The sequence below is a fragment of the Aphelocoma coerulescens genome, chromosome 11 (assembly GCF_041296385.1).
Source record: "Aphelocoma coerulescens isolate FSJ_1873_10779 chromosome 11, UR_Acoe_1.0, whole genome shotgun sequence".
Taxonomy (NCBI): domain Eukaryota; kingdom Metazoa; phylum Chordata; class Aves; order Passeriformes; family Corvidae; genus Aphelocoma; species Aphelocoma coerulescens.
Genome location: NC_091025.1, coordinates 257287 through 276695, shown reverse-complemented (window position 1 = coordinate 276695; position 19409 = coordinate 257287). Strand labels below are relative to the sequence as shown.

Below are 19409 nucleotides of genomic sequence, written 5' to 3'. Positions count from 1 at the left end.
TATTTTTGGTACAATGGCCTGTTGATTAAAATCTTTAACTTTCAACTATTACAAACTTCACTAGTAACAGACCATAAAAGAGGAGAAAACAGTGATTTATCAGCACAATTTAAATGAAAACTACGTGTTTTAATACATTAAGACTTTTGGTTTTGTCTTTTTCACTTTTGGATAGTAGGAATGTGTTACATAAAGAGAGAGAATGCCCTTTTATTGGTTCAGGGGAAGGATTCCTGAATAGCAGAGGGAGGAGAATCACTGAGGCGACACCTTTCCTAGTCTCTGGATTGCAGGAAAAAAAGCTGGAATTCTGTTTTCTAAGGAACTTAAATGCCAGCCACCTATACAACCTGAACTAATCTGAGTAAAGTATCCAACTCTCTCAGAAGTTTTGATCTTCATAGTAGGTTCTTCTAAGGAGCAGGCTTTCGAAATAAGGGGGAAACAGATCTGATAAGGTGGGAGAATTCTGCATGCAACCCTACCAGATATTGTAAGTATTAACTAGTAGGCTCTTTTCAAGTCTTCGGAGATCGTCCCTGATTTCTGGAGCTTGTAGTTAGCAAAGAAATAGGAAATTCCTGCTGTAAATCCAAGGAGGAAATGGGTAACTACTTCTAAAAACTGCCTTGTCATTTGTGTTAATGTGCAAAGAATAAAAGGATGTGTCTGTACTGGTGAAAAATGTTAACTAATCCTGAAGAACAAGATTTGCTACTTTGGAGGAAGTTCTAAGGAGCACTTAGGCACCAGCTAAAGTGAAACTCTGCTGTTTGCTGTTGCTAGATGATATGGTTGTCCTCCCACTGTTGCATTAAAGGTCTGTTGGCATTATGATAGGCTTTGAAATTGCTGAGACTAGGCAAACGTTAATCTCTTCTGCAATGTTTCTGAATTTAAGTGTTCTCATGTCCAAAGTTTCTTCTCATCTGCAGTAACTACTGCTTACGCTTATTTGAAATTGTCTGAAACTCAAAACTGTGATGAGATTTCCAATGTATTAGCATGCAGAAGAATCTTAAAGTCACTGAAGGCAAAGAGCAGGTACCTGATGCAAGAATTTTCGCTATTAAGAGAACACTTTCTTGTGGAGGGGAAGAAAACACAACATGCTACGTTGCATGGGAATTACATTGTATTGAAGTACTGGAAGAATGTACACAAAAAGAGCTTAAGCTTCAGGGATAAACACTTAAGGTGATTTGTGAGGGGAAGACACTATTTTATATAGATGGATGCAAAACCTTTTGTATGGGAAGATTCAAAGGTATATTAAAAACTGAATGATCTGATATTGACTAAAAAAACAAGTATGTAGTTGGAGCACAAGGATAGGAGTTCTGAATATTGGAAAATAAATCACAGCTTTGTCTTTTGTCCTTGATGTTGTGCTCCATCAGAGCAGTTCTGAATTGTTCTGTTCCCATCAGGCAGGAAGTGTGTGTGAGATACAGTTGCTCTTAGTCAGTCCTTCAGGTTAGACTCTGTCTGCGTATCTGTTTAAGTTGTGACACAAGTGTGAACACCAGGTAGCCTCAGAAATTGGTTCTCGAGTCTTATTCATCAATCTTTGCTTTCTAAAATGCTGGTTTCTGCTTGCTTTCCTGTGGTTGTGAAATGTAAAGATTATTTTTCCTTCATAAAAAGCTGTACTTCATATATATAGTAGCATGGTTGAATTTTGTTTTTCCGTTGACTAGAACTGTTTTGGCAGTCTGTCCTTTTATTTTCTGTTGTCCAGGGCCAAACTTAAGATGCTGAAGCCTTCCATGGGCATACTTACAGAAAGTTTTTGGTCCACCGGCAGGGAAAGGAATCACAGGCTGCAGATATCAGTGTTCAGCAGTTTATAAACCTTCAGATACAGAGCAGGAACAAAACAACTTGTGGTATCAAAACAATTTGTTGGCAAACCTCAGTTTGTTTGCAGATTGTGTATTAGTGTTCCAAAAACTTTGTAAAGAACACTTTCTTTAAAATAAAGGAGTCAGTCATGGTTGTAATAGCCAGACTGGTAGTAGCCACTGCTTATCTTCTCAGGAACAGCAAGGTTGTAGATAAGCTTAGCTAGGGTGCAGAGCCATAGCATAAGTTTAGATTCATGCTGGAGTGAACCTTTCACCTCTTTTCCTCTCCATCTGAGGTCTCCCAAAGCCGCGTGTTCTCACTGCTGCCTGTCTTTGCACAAGCCAGACTGATGTGTCTGAGGACTGCTTTTGGGAGGAAGGGGGCAAGCTGTTTTTCATGTGTGCAGGTTGGTGCACAGTCCCTGGAATGCCAGTGTGAGCACAGTGGAAGGACTGGACTCACCTTTTTCAGCATGAGCCTGCATATGAGTGATCTTAGTGATTATGAAATTATTGCCTATGGACTGCAGAGGAATATTTCTGCAGTAGCACTTTTATCTTTATAACTTCTGCCCAATTTTCCAACAAGAGCGTGGGTTATCAAAATCAATTTAGAATCATGTGATATGCATGTGTTGTAGGTGAGTCCAGGCTTAAAAATTCAGCACTTAACGCAGACAGTTGCCACCCAGGAAAGAGATTTTTGAGTTTATGATACTATTGTGAAAAACACAAGCTGAGCGCTTTGCAGCAATCAGAACTCCACAGAGTGTTACCAATTATCAAGAAAATAATAGTGAGCAAAATAGAAGGCATTTTATAGAAATACATCAATATCATGTCTAGCCCTTAAGTGCTGCGTACAGCATTTTGCTTTTCTTCCCCTTCAGAAAGGATGCAGAACTGTATTACGTGCAGGCATGGCAGCAAAGGTAGTGATCATGGAAGGGCTTGTTCTGGAGATGGATTTCTTACTTCCCCATGACTATTTCTGTTACACTTGTTAGTGCAGCATGAGTGCATAGCAACCGTTAATTTATTCATATCACAGTAATGTGTGGAAGTGTGAATTCACATGGAGAGACAAGGCAAGAGTAATGATTAATGTGTCCAATAGTCTTGATCCTACACATGTCAGCATTTTGGGACAGAGTTTTCTTATGCAGGAAGAATATCTCTGCTCTTCCATTTTCAAAACGGAATGCTTTGTGTCTCTGTAAATTCAAACTTAAAGTATGAGTATGGGGAGCTTAAATATAAGAAGTCTGCATGGTTTGGCTGAAGAGGCCTAGTGTATGTATGAGTTTATAATCGTGACTCAGACCTGCCTTTGGCTGGCTTACTGTAAGGCCATCTTTCGTTGTACATGCACCTCTCTCTGCTCTTCTGCAAGCAAAGAAGTCCCTGTTAGCTCTGTGTCCCAGCCTCTCTGTTCTGTAGTATCGTGTAAGCCAGTTAGTGCAGCACCTGAATGCACATCTTTTTCTGATACAGTAGTGCTTAAAATGTATGACAGTGTTCACGGGGAATGGTGACCCAGACATGATCTGTAGCAGACTGGCATGGCAACTTTTTACAAGGTCTGATACCTGTTATCAGAAGGGCTCAGTTCTGTTCGCAGGCTGACATGGATGAAAGAAGGCTGTAAAGGTGTGTGTGTAGTCTGAGCTCCATGAAAGTCAGAAGTGAGCTTTGGTGAGCATGAACTAAAAAGTTCAACTGTTGAACATAAGTACTAAAGTTTGGGTTCTGTTTGACAGCCACTTTCCTCTTAACAGGTACTTGGCAGACTAAATTGCTCTCTGGGTCAGATGGCTCCATCAGTATTCCATCTGATGAGGTGAAACTACTCTGAGTGTTCTTGTATACACCTTTCATACCAGTACTGCCAGACAGTAATGTCACAGGCTTGTTTGTTTCAGAAAGGGTTGTTCTATTTGGGGTGTAATAAACAGATGATGTAAACTTGATTTATTTACTTTTGAAACAGGATATTCTGAAACATCCACACACCTAGGATTGCTATTCCATTTGCTTTTTTGCTTCCTTCTGCAGCTCTAAGAAGTAAGTGTGTATGGCACAAGTTAGCAGGATTTTTGAAGCATGTGAAGCGCTTGTATGAAATCTTGTGCAAGTTGCTAAACAGAGTTTTGTTTTGTAGAGGACTTCTGTCCCAAGTTGTCATGATTCTGGGATCAATTCTCTTTGGAGCCTGGCTTTTCTGGAGAGAGGCAGATGATGTGAATATGAGAGTACCTTGCAGAGTGCTCTTTCTGCCTGTTTCAGGTGGGGAGTCATATTATATTGACAGCTGGCTCAAATTGGAGCATTTCTAATGTTCTGGAAGAGCAGATGTGAGGTACAGTGAAGTCCTCAGGTACTCAAGTTTACTCTTAAACATGCTACTGAACAAGCCTACATTTTCTTCGTTCTTTTACTTACGTAATTGTAGGGTAAGAAAGAAAACAGAATATGTGGAAGTGTGAGACCATTATGAAGCCTGTAGAGACAGTAGAAGTTTTACAGACCTCTTTCTTCTCTCAGAGGATGCCAGCCCCCATCAGACTGCGGGAGTTGATCCGGACCATCCGGACAGCAAGAACCCAGGCAGAAGAGCGTGAGATGATCCAAAAGGAATGTGCTGCTATCCGGTCATCCTTCCGAGAGGAAGATAACACATACCGATGCAGAAACGTGGCAAAGCTGCTGTATATGCACATGCTGGGATATCCTGCACATTTTGGACAGGTAGGTTAAAATTTAGTGCCTTCTGTGTTTTGGGCACATTGGCTTGTTTAGAGCGTTCCTAGGTGCAGTTCTGCTGTCCTTTGGGATGATTTGAGGTCTATTTTCACATATGTTCTGAGAACATATGTTACTTAGTTTTGACTTTGTTAGTGAGATTTGCTGTTTGGGGCTTACATAGTTTGTTTGGAAACTTGGGGTACTGTCTTCTCCTTGCCATCCATGTTTCTGCAGGGCAGTAGTGCTTAAACCACAGTCCAAGACATAGGGATATTTTTAGATTGGTTCAGAACAGCACTTTGGAGTTCTGTCTCTGAAAAATACCACATACTTCAAAGGAGGTTCTATACCCTTTTCCTTCTAAAGCAATGTATTTGAGGCAGAAAAGAGCTGGTCTGTTCCTGGCAATCAGAAGATGGTGTTCCTTATCCCGGTCTTAGTGAGGTGACATGGAGAATGCAGGTATGAGTTTTCCATCTCTTGGCTTATTTTTGATGTGCTATTTTTGACAGAAATTTTAGAAAAGGGAGACAGGAAGATGGAAGCTCTTGATCTACAAAGTGTTGCTCAGGTTAGCTTTGCTTAGTCTTTGGGGCATAGTCAGTTTTGGTTAGAAGTCAGTATCCTGTTAATAGTAATCTAACCTAGGTCTTCAATAAAGCTAAAATCAGTCAAATTGTTGTACCCCTTTAAGTAGCTTCATGTCTTGTGTGTCTATCCATTTGTGGTTGGATTTACTAATTCTAATACTGAAACAGTAAATTCAAACCAGTGAAATCAAATTGCAGATAGAGTTAGGGCTCTGCTATAGCATATGAAGTGCATCATCTTACTTCTGTATTACTGGATTCTTCTCTCAGGGTAGTGAGTTTTTGGAAAAGAGCAAGTGAATTTGTGTATTATTCTGTTCTTAATACTTTTCATAGCCAGGCTCCCTGGTCCAAGAGAGAAACTTCCTGTCACAAAAATTAAGGCTAAGTATCTTGGAGTCTTAAGAATAATGAAAAGTGTTACAGATAAGCGTCATCTAGAATTTCAACGTTTGGCCTATGTTAAGAATATTATTTAAATTTAATTTTTCTGTCTTGTTACTCAAGTATTTAGTCCCATATAAGGAAGATTAGGTCAGATACCTAATAATTTTCAGTTTCTGCTTTAGTTAATAATGGTAAATACACTCTCAGTGAAAGAAGGCTAAAGCAGATTGTTCAATATCTGTTATTTGCCAGGCTTGCTATATCTCAAAAAGAAGCATCTATTCTGACTATTTGGGGAGCAGGGTACTTCAATCAATGCCCTTGGTTCTCTTGTAATTTATCAGCTGCATTCTCAGGAGGGCATAGGGCCCAATGCTGAAAAGGAGTTTTAATAAGTATTGTCCAAGTGAGTGAGTTAGAGACCTTTGCACGTCCTCAACACTTATCACTGGAAGGAGTCTTTCAAGGTGGTGCTGTTGTATAGGAGTATAGTTTGTGTGAGCTGGGGACCTGTTGAGGACACATGCTGTTCCAGTACTGGAGTCTTGCAGATAGACAGTCCTACACTACAGGCAGTAAGCTTCTGAGAGGGACAGGATAAATATGCAGGAAAGATGTTTTGCTGAAAAACAGGAGAGCCACAAGTGTTGCAGCCTCTCTTAAAGCTGTAAGCAGGCTGCAGCTAACAGTATGGGTGACCAGGAGTGAATGGTCAACCTACTTCTGTCCAAGCCAGGGCTCCTCAACTTTGACCTGGGATATCTTGTACACAAGTATGAGAATGAGCACCATATTTAGCCAGTGTATGCTGATATGCACAGGATGGCATGCTGTCTCCTGAGCATGTGCAAAGGCCATTTGTGCAAGTTTAGAAGTCATTGGAGAGCCTGGACAAATGGTCTAATAACTCTATTATTGTCACTGTTTCTATTTGCAAAAAAATTCCAGTTGGAAGAGTGGCTATGTCAGTAAAAGTTGGGTAAGCTGTAGTCTGGTTACATGCCAGTAGTATCTGTTACAGTAGTGATGGAGCAGATTTGAACTGTTCCTTTGAATGAAATGGATATAACAGCATCAAGATTTTTTCCACTAATTACACCTCATAAGGGCTTCAGCTGATCATGTTTCTTAGTATTGCTGTGCATGAATCTAGTTGCCGTGTATTTATACACAAGTGAAACAAGACCTCATTAGCCTTTCATGGGGTAAATTTCACTATTACCGTTTAAATTCAAAAGTACTAGAAATGTGTCTTAGAGTATCTGTTGCAGTCTTCTGTTTCCTTATGCTCTTCCTCAGTCATTCATCTTCTGCCTTTGTTGGCTCTTAACCTGTAGCTTAGATGTCGTCAATTTTATGTTGCATTTTTGCAGAGGATTATATAAGTATCTTGTAAACCCGGGAAAGAAGGTTGTTTCAGAGGTGCATTATTCCCTTACAGAAAGCACTGGAAAGATGAGAGCTTGGTATCTAGTGTTCTGCATGTTATCTCTGGTTGATCTTGGCCATTTGTGCAGATTCAGTTATCTTTGTGGAGGACTGGTCTTATTGTTCAGAGGTGTTCATTCAAGGTTTTCATACCCTTTTAACCTTCCAAACTGAACTCAATTTCTTTCAAGCCTTTTCTTACCGATTTCTCACCCTTGCACTAGCTGGGCATTCACATGTGACGGCAACTTGAACAGTTGAGTGTGTGTTCTAATGCCATGTGGTTGTGAAAACTTGCCAGGACTAGGACTAGGCCATAGAACTTTCTTTCTCTGGCACTTCAACTTTAATTTTCTAACCAATGTACCATGCAACTTTACTCTGGTGATGTGTGTGTTTCTTGCATCTCACCTGTGTCTGTTGCCCTGTTCAAGCCTCCATCTAGCTGGGGCCATGAATTCCTTTTCCTGACACCCTGTGTCTTTGCCTGTGCATGCCCCCTTTGCTATGGATCTGTTGCCAGCTCTGTGTGACCCCTACTCAAACCTATCATGTATGCTTACTTGCTGCCCCAGCTAGTTTGTAAAGCAGACTTACAGGAAGTGTTTGTGAGGGACAGATCTCTACTTTCCTGTCGGGAAAGTAGACATAGATTATAGCTGATTAGTTATCTGTTACAGAAAAATGTTTCAGTGCATAGTAATGTCAGAATATCTCTGTGGTTGATGGTTTTTGTTTGTTTTTCATTAAAAAAGTGTCAGATTTAAAAATGAGCTAGCAATTAAATTTTAAATTAGCAGAGTTCAGGGAAATTGTGTGTTGTCTTGGGAATCTCTTCTATGCTATTGATCACAGTTGCCATTTCTACAAGGCCAAAAGGGAAACTTGTAGTGGCTGGAATGCACATGATTTTAGTAAACTTCAGGTGTTCCAGTAGAGATTACAGAGAAGTGCAGAAATGTAACTATCTCTGACAATCTACATTTTACCTAGCTAGCAAGTTGGTTACAGATCCTAATAAACAAAACCTGTTTTTAGAGTCATAGAATCCTAGAATGGTTTGGGTTGAAAGGTCATTTAGTTCCAACTGCCCTGGGCAAGGATACCTGCTAGTCCAGGTTGCTTCAAGCCCAGTCCAGCCTGGCCTGGAACACTTCCAGGAATGGGGCAACCACAGCTTCTCTGGGCAACTGTGCCAGGGCCTCACCACGCTCACAGCCAAGAATTTCTTCCCAATATCTAACCTAAACCTACCCCTTTTCCATTTGAAGTCATTACCTCTTGTCCTATCACTACATGTGCTTGTTTTGGCAACTTACAGAACATTGATCCTCTCCCTAGTAGACAAATGGAACCTTTTAAGTCTAGTTCAAAATTTTAATGTGCATATCAAACATAACACATGATCTAGATTTCCAGATCTTTACTGTTTTGTTTTTAATGATGTATCTTTCATCTCTATCAATATGTTACCATTTGCTTTTGTGGTATATCTGAGGTCATGGAAGACCAGCAGTGTCTGGCCACTTCAAGACACAGGAGCTGCTAATGACCTTCCTGCTGTCTTTTTTGGAGCTTTGGGCAGGTCATTTGACCTTTCTTGGTTTTACACATCACCAAAATGGGAACCAAATACACCTTTAAAAGTGTATTCTGAGAGACATAAATTACTACACATCAAAATTCAAACTGTTTCTCCTCTAGCTAAGAAGTAGTTTCAAGCTAATTATGTCTTTTTTTCTTCTTTTTTTTTCCAGTTGGAGTGCCTCAAACTTATTGCGTCTCAGAAATTCACAGACAAGCGCATTGGGTATTTAGGTGCCATGTTGCTGCTGGATGAGAGACAGGATGTTCATCTTCTTATGACCAATTGCATCAAGAAGTAAGGGTACCACCTCTCCATCAAACTATGCTCTGAGGTTTCAGGAGCAGAAAGTATGCTTCTGACAGTGATACTTAGAGTACTTCAGGTTTTTTTCCTTGTGTTAGAAAACTGGTATCTTGAAATTGTTGTGTGCTGTTGACCATAATGAGGCTGTTGTAGTAGTACACTGTATTGGGCCATCCTGTCTAGCTTCTTTAGTGTAAAGAGAATATAAAATTGCATTGATTTGGAAGAGGCATATGTGCAATTAACACGTCCTCTGTGTGTTTGTTTGCTTCTGCTGATGAGCTCTGAAGAGTTGTCAAGAAACAAGTCTGTGTATCTTGCTTTTTTTTTAAGATTGCCCTAATGGTCCTGACAAATGGTTTTCATTGGAAGCAAGGCAGCAGCTTAGGATGTGCTGTCATTTTGCTGAAATCAGACAAGAGGGAATTACTATTTTTTTAATACTTATTTTCTCTCAGCAAAGCAATGTTAAACTGGGACTTTTCTACATCATAGTTTAGTGGATGATGATGAGTGTGTCTTCTTTTCAAGATGGATTGGAGCAGGTATGGAACAGCTGGGTTTTGGTTGACTTGTCCAAAGGTTGTGTGTAGTGTACCTATTTTTATTATTATTATTTGCTTTTAGCACATAAGCCTCTGAGATATTAGTAAGTAAAGTATTGATCTTCAACTAGACTGTGGCCTCAAAGTGCTTTGAAAGAAACTTGACAAAACTGTGGACCTGAGGGTCTGCTAACTTTGGAGCTAGTGTCGAGGAGATGAGATTTTTGTCTAAAGATCTTTCATTGAAATGCCATACCTCTGAGGTGCTTCCATTAGAACCAGGCTGCAGGTTAACACCTCTTTTGATTGTTTATGCTGCAGTGAATTTGGTAAGGATGTAGTGAGTATGAACTGGAAATGGGTCAGACGGAAGCTGAGCAAAAGTGGTCGACAGCTTCCTACCATCTCCCTGAGCTGTATATTGCTTTCTCCTTTGGCTTCTATATCTGCCATTGTGTCTTGCTTTTATCTAGACATTAAGGGATTTGATTAATGGCATTGTTTTTCGCTGTTTTATAGCAAGACCCAGATTTTTGAGACGAAAAGGAAAGCAACCTCTTGAAGCATGTACTTGTGATACACACAGCTTTATATAGCTGCCAAAAAATTGTTAAAGGAAGGAAACAAAAAGCCAACCCATTTAGTAGCATGTGCTACCTGTTCCTTCATCTGCATGTTGCCATAACTGCTTGATGTAACAACCAGGATACTGTCTTTCCATTCTGCACCTCATGCGTGTTTGGTTAGGAACCGCTCCTTTCCCCAGCTCTTCCATCTTGCAGTCCCCAGTTCCCTTTGCCTCCCAAACCAGGAGCTGTATTTTTTTGCTTTCTTCAGCATTGAGTCCTGGGTGCTGTGGCGACCTTAGTACCAAACACAGATGGAAAAGTGGTGTAGAAGTCAATTTTAAAGGCTGTTCGGATTGCCGTATAGAAGCTATGTTGTCTTGTGCTTGGTGTGACATTGGTAGCTAGCCTCATGAATAGCAGCTCCTGTTAGGTGGTTTAGCTTCTTACTGACCATTTTTCACAACTTCCTTAGGCACATGAATAGGAAAAATTGCTTAACAGAATTCTTGTATGGATTATTTTTGAGGTGTGTGAGTGGTGGGGTTCATGGTTTTTGGTCAGGATAGAGGATACTTTTACACAGATTTTTCTATACTGTTTGGTTTGTAAATGCAGAAGCTAAAGCCTGTTGTAGAACATCTTTAAACTGGGACAGCCCACAGCGTCACTGCAGGTCTGTACTTTGCATGCAAGTTCCAAAACTAAAACCATTTTTAACGCAAATTTGTATAGTCTTCCCTCTTCTCAGCTCAATCTCTGGATACCCTGACAGGTCAACCTGATGGTTGAACCAAGTATTTTATCTTTTTAATTGAGGATTCTAAGTAGAATTAGTAGCAAACCCTGTGGAACGTGCACTCAAAGCTTGTATTGCTCCCAAGTCGTGCTCCCACACAGCTTGAATCCAGGAAGTTCTTTTGGGCCATGTGTAGCTGGTTAGATGACTCCAGCTATAGATGACCTCTTTTGTGTGTTCTCTGTGTGCATGCTGATTGACTTTTTTTGTTGTTTTCCTTTACAGTGACCTTAATCACAGCACGCAGTATGTGCAGGGGCTGGCACTTTGTACTCTTGGCTGCATGGGCTCCTCAGAAATGTGCAGAGACCTTGCAGGAGAGGTGGAAAAGCTCCTCAAAACTTCCAATTCCTATCTTAGGAAGAAGGTACTTCAGGAAACTTTTGAATATTTTGTTATGGATAAAAGGCAAGATTGATCGAATACCTTGCTAATATCTGGAATACTAGATGACTCAGATCACACTGGGTGAATATTTTCCCAGTGTGCAAAACAGAGCTCAAAACTCCCTGTCTGTTGATAGCAGGAATGTATGTAAACCTCTAAAAGACCTCCAATTGGTGAGGCAGTTGCTTCTATTTTTGTACTCTCTCCCATAAGGTTATTGGTGGAAAGGTGAACACTTGCCCCCTCATGGACACTAGCCTCAAAATTCTGATCACCAGTTTTATTTATCTTCTCAGATAAGTCCAGAGAAACTTTGATTATTTACAGTGCAGGCTGGTATCTGAAGATTTGAACCTATTGGATGTCTTCTGTTAATGATGGTGACAGTAGAATGAGAGCTTGAAGGGTTGAGGTCTGGAAATGGACAAACACAAATTGTCTCCTTTCTGCAGCAAATGTGCCATAGATCAGCAAAGTGTGATCAGCCCCATTCTTTTAGATTTATTTACTGATAAGTCTTGGTGGGAGTGTGTAGCAGGAAGATTTAGGAAGGGATGCATTGTTACTTCTTTGTTTAGTGCTGGATCTAGAGAGAGATTAGAGAGAAAGCAATGCTACGAGGTCTTGCTGTGTTCTGGAAAGAGGCACTTGATTCTCAGGCAGGTGCAAGGAATAGTGTCTCCTGTAGCTTCTCCATCCTAGAAGAAATAGGCATATGTTTTTTCAAAAAACCCTGTAAGTATAGTTTTATTTCTCATAGCACCCATCATCTGCAGGAGGAAGTTTTTTTGTGGGGAAGGAGATGCTATTCAAGGGAAAGTAAATAACCCATAATTTGGCAGTAAGTTTAATTATTTGCTTCCAATGCATTATCCCCTTCCTAGCAACAGGAAGACAGGCTGAAGCAGCCCTCTTAAAGGCAGAGTCGCTTTGCAGATAATAGCGCTTCTTATGTGAATAATGTAAAAAATGAACCATTGCTAGGGGGAGAATTAGTTTGTAGTTCAGTGCTCCCCCAGTTTTATCGAACACTCTTCTGGAATGCTGTTTAGTAACACTTGTAATAGAGAGATGGAAAAATGTGCCATAAACTTTGCAGGCCTTTGTTTATAATGAAGATTTTTATAGTTGCCACTGTGCTCGATATTCCCAAAACAGATATTGTTGTGATTGCAGTGTGTACTAACAGAAATGTTTTTCCTATCCAGGCAGCACTGTGCGCTGTTCATGTCATCAGAAAGGTGCCTGAACTTATGGAGATGTTCCTGCCGGCCACCAAAAACTTGCTGAACGAGAAGAACCACGGTAATAGCCAAGACTGTACTTAGCAAGGCTAGGCCATTCTCTAGAGGACAGTGCACTTGCTACCTAAGCCTTTTGTTTGGAGGGAATTTCAGAGGTGTATTTGTGTGATTTGTTTCTTTCCATTTCTACGCAGTGAAAGCATATGTCATTTAGAAGGAAGGGATGTGTATGACTCTGCTAGTCAACAGGACTTTAACATGGTGTAGGTGACAAAAGGAATGCTTTCACTGTGTTTTGATACACTTCAGAGTGGGTGAAATAGAAAAGCTTGATTTTTATCCAATACACTGCCTAAAGTGACTCTAAGGCACTGACTTTTTAGGTTTGGAGGTACTTTTTCTGTGTAGTCTTTCTTTAGATGGAGTTCTGAGGTCTTCTGCGGAAGGTGACATAAGGTCAGCTAGGCTACCCAAATCAGAAGAGAAAATCAGGACGTGTGAGGAACTCAACGCCCACAATGCAATTAACACATACTGTCCTTCTGGAGTCTTACATTTGTATAGAATCACAGAATGGTTGGATTTAGAAGAGACCTTAGAGGTCAGTAGCCCAACTATGACCATTAAAGTACGTTTAGTATGCGAGTTTCGGCAGACCAAATCCAGTTTCTCTCCACCGTTGGCCTTTAGTTGCAGCTTTGACATGAGCACATTGCTATCTGCTTTCACTTGGACACAGCTGCAAGCACAAATATTTGTAGTGGTAGATACAATATGTTGAATTCAAGAATATTTTTTAATGACTTCCTGTTGTTTTTGTGATCTTTATCAAGTGTTTGGAGACAGTTGAATGGTGTTAAATGGAGATACATTTTCTTTTCCCACTCCCTCACCTTTAGGTGTTCTCCACACATCAGTTGTCCTCCTCACAGAGATGTGTGAGAGAAGCCCAGACATGCTTGCACACTTTAGAAAGGTAAGTGTGAACTGGTAATATTGCACAGTTAATATTCATGGCCTTCTAGTAAACTGCTTACAATTGTTTGGGTGAAGAATTTAATGATACTGTCTGTTTGCTAAATTTTTTTTTAAAGTCATTAAATGTGGGAATTTTGTGTGTATCTAGGCCTAATCCCCTTCAGTAAGTGGTTAAGTTACAAAACATCAGTCTCAGGATTGTGCAGTATAAAACTCATCCTAGAGTTAGATTTGTTGTAAAGTTGTCTTTGATGGTCCCTTAGGTTTTTCCCCACTCCTTGTATCTAATTGCATAGTGACACCGGAATCACAAATGAAATAAACATAGAGACAAAGATGAAAAACTGAAGCTTATACCAACACCTGAATGCCTTAACCACAGCCACACAGCTATATACACTCAGTTCAAAAACACCCACCTAAGTTCTAGCTGTACAGATACCTCATGCCTGGTGCATGCTGTGCTACACAATTTTCCATTTTAACTTAAGGGTTTGAGAGTCGATGTCACTCTTCCTCCTCTGGTTAGGAATGTTGCTTCCTATCACCCTCCTGACTTCCTTATGCTGTTTGCTATAATTTGGTGAAAGTATTATTGCTGTGTGAAACACTACTGATAGAAGGGCATCTGAAAATTGCCTTGATTATAATTTGAAATTCTTGGTCAAAGAAGGAGAAATTGAACAAAGCTGGTAGAACAGAAAGCTCCATTTGCTTCTCTGAAAAGTCTTAAAGGTGTTTGTTTATTTGCATGCCCAGTTTACTTTCTATCTTGACTTGTCTACATCATTAGGGATCTAAAACTGTACATCCTTTGGTGCATCTTTGCATTTTGGCATGCATCTTCCCTTGCCTTGATTGTAAATGTCAAAGCAGGAAAAAAAGTCGGATGAGGTTCATTTTGCAGGTACCATCCCCGCTACTAATTGCTCAGTTGATGTGATAGTTGTGGGAAAACAAGAGGAGAGTCCACAAAATTTAGTTAGTAGGTGCATTCTTTCTAGCTATTTCGTGTAGTTGTTATGCTGTGAATGGTATAACATTGACCTGTCCCTAATGCTTGCTTCGTCTGTTTTGTCCCTTTTGTCTGTTTGGAATCCTGCTGAGTTAGAATGAAAAGGTAAGAATTAATTCTTCTAGATGATGCATGTTTGCCTTGAATCTGTAGATGTTTGTCCCTTGTGAGGCAGTGCCTCTTAATGACACAGTTGTGATTGATGCCACATGCTTAGATCATCTGTACTTGTCTAATGGTCTTTGTGTGCTGGTCTTGTCACTAAACCTCTACATTCATGGTCGCCCTGAATCTCAGTTGTGGCCTTCTGTGAACAGCAGCCTGCTTTCCTCAAGCTTTCCCTCGTTTGAGGAATACGGATTTTTTTGTTGTTGTTGTTTTTGTTTGTTGGTTTGGGTTTGTTTTGTTTTGTTTTTGCTTTTTGCCTTTTTTTTTTTTTTTGGTTTTTCGTGCCTGTGCAAGTTGTAGCCCTCGGCTTTCTTTTTACCACAAATTGGGCTTTGTATTTTGTCTGAATCATGGGGCAACTTTGGGTGATTCCCAAAACGAGCAGGACAGAGTTATTTAATTGCCTGTAAGAGGCTGTAAAGACTTTCTGTGCTGCAAAGAGCTACCCAGTCCAACTGCAGTGCTGGTATTCTTCATCGGTGTAATTTGTACTCCAGAGATTGGGGGGGGCGGGGTCTTCAACCAGTCTTCATGGCTGTAATGTTTCCCTTTGTTCTGTCGTCAGTCCTGATTACTCTTGCGTGTTGGAAGGCAAAGAAAATGTGAATAAGGGTTCCAGGAATGCTCCACTTGTCCGTTACTGTGTCTGGAGAGAAGATGTTGCAGCACCCTTTGGTTTCCTCTTTAAGGCAGATACAGGAAATTCAGGGTTCATTTTGTTCGTGTGTTTTATGAAATGCACGTTTTCAGAGGAGTATGTAATTCCTGAAGGGCAAAGTTAGGAACAAAAGGAGATGGCAGGGAAACTAGGCTGGTTTTCTTCTTGCGCTGTACCACAAATGTAGATTTACTACTTTAAAGATACAATATGGTGCTCTGGTCCCAGCTTAACTGTTTCTAGTTGTGTCTTAGCCAAGCTGTAGGTATTCATACAGCATCAGCTCTAGGTGTGCAGGTTGAACTTTGTGGAAGAATCCAGAGACTGACTTGCTTTCAAATACAAGATTTGTTCTTGGACCTGTGCTTCAAAGCTGGGGGCAGGGAAACAACAGTACCCTAATAGGACAACTCTCTTCTTCGCAGCTTGTTCCCCAATTAGTTCGTATTCTGAAGAACCTTATCATGTCTGGATATTCACCAGAGCATGATGTGTCTGGGATCAGTGACCCCTTTTTGCAGGTAAGAACTGATACAAACAGTGACTGATATCTTTAGTTCTAGGACTGTGTTTTGAGCCTTAGGTGTGATGAGGTGGTTGCCTCCACACCTGTGTTGATTTTAAGATTTTTTTTTTTTGTCTTCCTTTGAGCTGATTGTGCAAATGCTGTTCATCTGCCCTAGTGAAAGACACCAATCTTAGTTTAACCAGCAGTTATAGTGCCTTATCGCATTATGTGACAAAAGAGAGAAGCAGCACATACTGGTTTTGGAAGGCTGTGCCTGGTAGTGAGGGGACTCTGAACAGTTCTGGCTCATGGGAAGAAAATAAGCACAGCAAAAGCCTGTTTTTGTAGATAATGTTCTTACCTGGGATAAGCATTTTGCTTAAGAATGGAAATCAGCAGCTTGTTTTGCTTTTTTGCCACTATGACCCCATGTTAAACACTGCCATCCAAGCTTTTCTTTGCTTTATTTTATCAAATAGGTACGAATCCTGCGGTTACTAAGAATTTTAGGGAGAAATGATGATGATTCTAGTGAAGCAATGAATGATATACTTGCACAGGTGAGGTCTGCAAGGTTGATGAGTGGTTTAAACTTTCTCTTAGTTTCTTAGTAATTTGGGTTTAGCAGCACTGGTGAGGATACAGCTGCTTGCCATGATGAGTGAAATTTTATTGAAAGAGATGCATGTTCAGAAGTATGCTGTTTTGTAGGGGTTGGTTACTTTCACTGCCTGTTCTGCAGAGCAGCACAAAGGGGATCTGTTTTGAATTCGTTGGAGTTACTTTGTTTCCTTTCTCCAGGTTGCCACTAATACAGAAACAAGTAAAAATGTGGGAAATGCCATTCTGTATGAAACTGTGCTGACTATTATGGACATAAAATCTGAGAGTGGTCTGAGAGTAAGTTGCCTTTACTATGGCCTTTGTTTTTTTTCCTAGGAGATTGTATTAGAGTAATTTGTGTAGAAGACATAAAGCAAGGTTGTTTCACCAAAATACATCTCTGCAGCTGACTCTAGATAAGACTGTAGCCTTTTCAGAAAGGGCGCTCATTTCGGGGGAGGGAGGATGTTTGGGTTTTTCAAAATAACAAAAATTAAAGGGCAGAATTTCCTGCAGAGTGCGTGTCCTGAGTGCGAGTGAGAGCCTGTGATGTGTCTCTTAGCTTTTCCTCCGCTTAAGCAGCTTCTAGAGTTCTTTTTGGCTAAGAACTGCAATGCTAGTTTTGACGTGTTGCCTTTGAAGTTGTCATGAAATGATGAAGATGACCAGCAGTCCTTTTAGATCACTGATCTTCCCTAACTTTTTCTGCAGGTCTTAGCCATTAACATCCTAGGCCGTTTCTTATTAAACAACGACAAAAATATTAGGTAAGTGGTACAAAGTTTACTTTGACAACACCCAGTTTAAAACGTGTGAGAAGCAGTTGCACGAACATGATGCTGAAGTAAACCCTTCCATGAGACCATGGTGGGATCACTGCTCTTGGGGTTAGTGTGGCTGTTGAGCTTGCTTCTTTCTTGGTGTGTTCTTTTCTCTGTGCCAATCATAGCTGTGGCCCTGCCCTTCTTAGTTGATAAGTTTGAATTTATGATCTGTTTCTCAACGTGTGATTTCTTAATCAGGTCCATGTTTTTTCCTGTGTTGTCCCAAGTGGTCTGTGGTGCTTTTCAAATTAGAGTTGGCATTGGAGAGCTGACAAATTAGGCAAAGACTGATTTTTCTGATTGTGTGCTGGTGGCAACAAAAGAGTTTAGTTGTGCTCTGGTCACTATTAATCAGGATGTGGAATTGCTGAAACTGTTAGAATTGAATACCATCTCTAGGCAATTGGAGAGCAAATCAGGATATGGGTTGCAGACTGTAGCCTTGGAAATTGTGACTCATGCTAGTTTGAGTGTAAGATCTGCGGAGGTGCTTGGGACAGGTGCTTGTCTGGGCAGCAGTGTGTTGTTAGGCATGTTACAGTTTAGTGTGATAACTCGCCTATGAAGATAGGCCAGGCAGTCCCCTGTAGGATTTCCATTCGTTACCGAGTACAAGAGAATCCTATTCTGTTGCAAAATAAGACTAGATTTGGGCCAATGGGATAGTGTCTGTGCATAGAAATTAAATGGCTACTGTCAGCTACTGATTACCGTATGTCCTTATCGCAGATATGTAGCTTTGACGTCATTGTTGAAAACTGTGCAGACAGACCATAATGCAGTACAGCGGCACCGAAGCACCATTGTGGACTGCCTGAAGGATCTGGACGTCTCCATTAAAAGGTAATCAAATGATCAGTGAAATAGACTCTTGAGGTTGACAGTCTGTGGAAGGTGAGCAGAGCATAGGGGAAAATGACAATAATCCTGGGGAGCTGTGAGACTACTGTGAAGATATAATATGGTTCATAATTCAAACAAGATAATGAAGATGTACACCCACCATCTTGGAAAAACTGCTGTTACATTTCATGGGGAAAAAATAAATTCTGTTTGTCTGAATTTTTCCGAAGTGCGATATCAGTGGAGATTAGATTTGTGTGCTCTCAGTGAGATGGAAAGCTGCTGTGCCCTATGATTGTGGTCAAACGTACTCTGATATGCTCCACATTGTTTTCCTTTCAGGCAGTGCCATATTGTCTTGAAGCAGTGTTAAGTCATCCAAATAATGTATTCTTAGATGTATTAGGGAGTGGTAGAATTCAGACTTGATTGCTCGAACAATTTGTTTACAAACCCCATCCTTTTATCATTCTTGGTGTTCATTTGTCATTTAATAGTGGTGTGTTGCTGCTTCTCTGGGCAATGGGAAAGCTTGCAACCTTATTTCTCACTACAGAAATACTTTTTGTCTTTTACTCAGTCTTAATTTCTTCCAGTTTCTTCTCATTACTTCAGTTATGTTCCTTTTAGTCATTATAGTAACTTTCTCCTGTTTCTGTCACTCGTGGAAATACTTGAACTGTTCGGTCTCACTTTTGCCCAGCCTATATGGAAAGCTGCTGTTCTAAACTGAGTCTTTCAGCCTGTTGATTCCTTGTTCTTTTTTTCAGAACTCTCCTCCTCCTCATTACTCTTTCTGTAACTGGGTTACAAGGAAAGGTCTGAGCTCAATGCAGCATACAGCATGCAGTGATGGGGACAGCAGCCTTTTTCCTGTTGCATTTTGTAAAATCTCTCTGCTACAGGCCAGAATTTCATTGAGCACTCATCACATGAATATACCTTCAGAATTGTTCAACCTCTTTTTTCCATCTACTCAAACTGATTAGATACACTACAGATCCTTGTTCTGATAGGCATTCTTCAAACTTATACCCATCTTTGAATCAGATCTAGATTTTTTTTCAACAGCACCACTCAGACTCATATGTGTAAAATAGGAAAGAAATGGGATTTGACTTGCTTCTGAAGCTTATATTTAACTGCTATGTAATGGGTATCATGTAATCTATTTTTACAGTTGCAATCTATCCCAAACCACAAATTTGTATTTTAAGTGCTAAACAAGGCAGGCTGCTGTTGCTGTTTGGTGTCAGAGCCAGCATGGGACTAGGTTGTGGAACAGCAAAACCTCATCTAGGTTTTGAGTAGAAGGAAACGAAAACATTTTATTGGTGCCTGCTAAGAAAACAAGGGTATGCTACAAACAACTGAGCTTCATGT

The 19409-nt window shown here is 40.4% G+C and overlaps 1 protein-coding gene across 3 annotated transcripts in view; it reads left to right on the top strand.

The window, feature by feature from the left end:
• Positions 1–19409, top strand: part of AP1G1 (adaptor related protein complex 1 subunit gamma 1) — a 35535-nt gene that overhangs the window by 4601 nt on the left and 11525 nt on the right. For all 3 annotated transcript variants that reach the window (XM_069027330.1, XM_069027328.1, XM_069027329.1), the window contains exons 2-11: positions 4392–4595; positions 8755–8879; positions 11024–11165; positions 12394–12490; positions 13329–13405; positions 15674–15769; positions 16236–16316; positions 16558–16656; positions 17071–17126; positions 17913–18026. In XM_069027330.1, coding sequence (XP_068883431.1) covers positions 4395–4595; positions 8755–8879; positions 11024–11165; positions 12394–12490; positions 13329–13405; positions 15674–15769; positions 16236–16316; positions 16558–16656; positions 17071–17126; positions 17913–18026 — 1088 coding nt within the window. In that variant the 5' untranslated portion in view covers positions 4392–4394. The remainder of the gene's footprint in view (positions 1–4391; positions 4596–8754; positions 8880–11023; positions 11166–12393; positions 12491–13328; positions 13406–15673; positions 15770–16235; positions 16317–16557; positions 16657–17070; positions 17127–17912; positions 18027–19409) is intronic.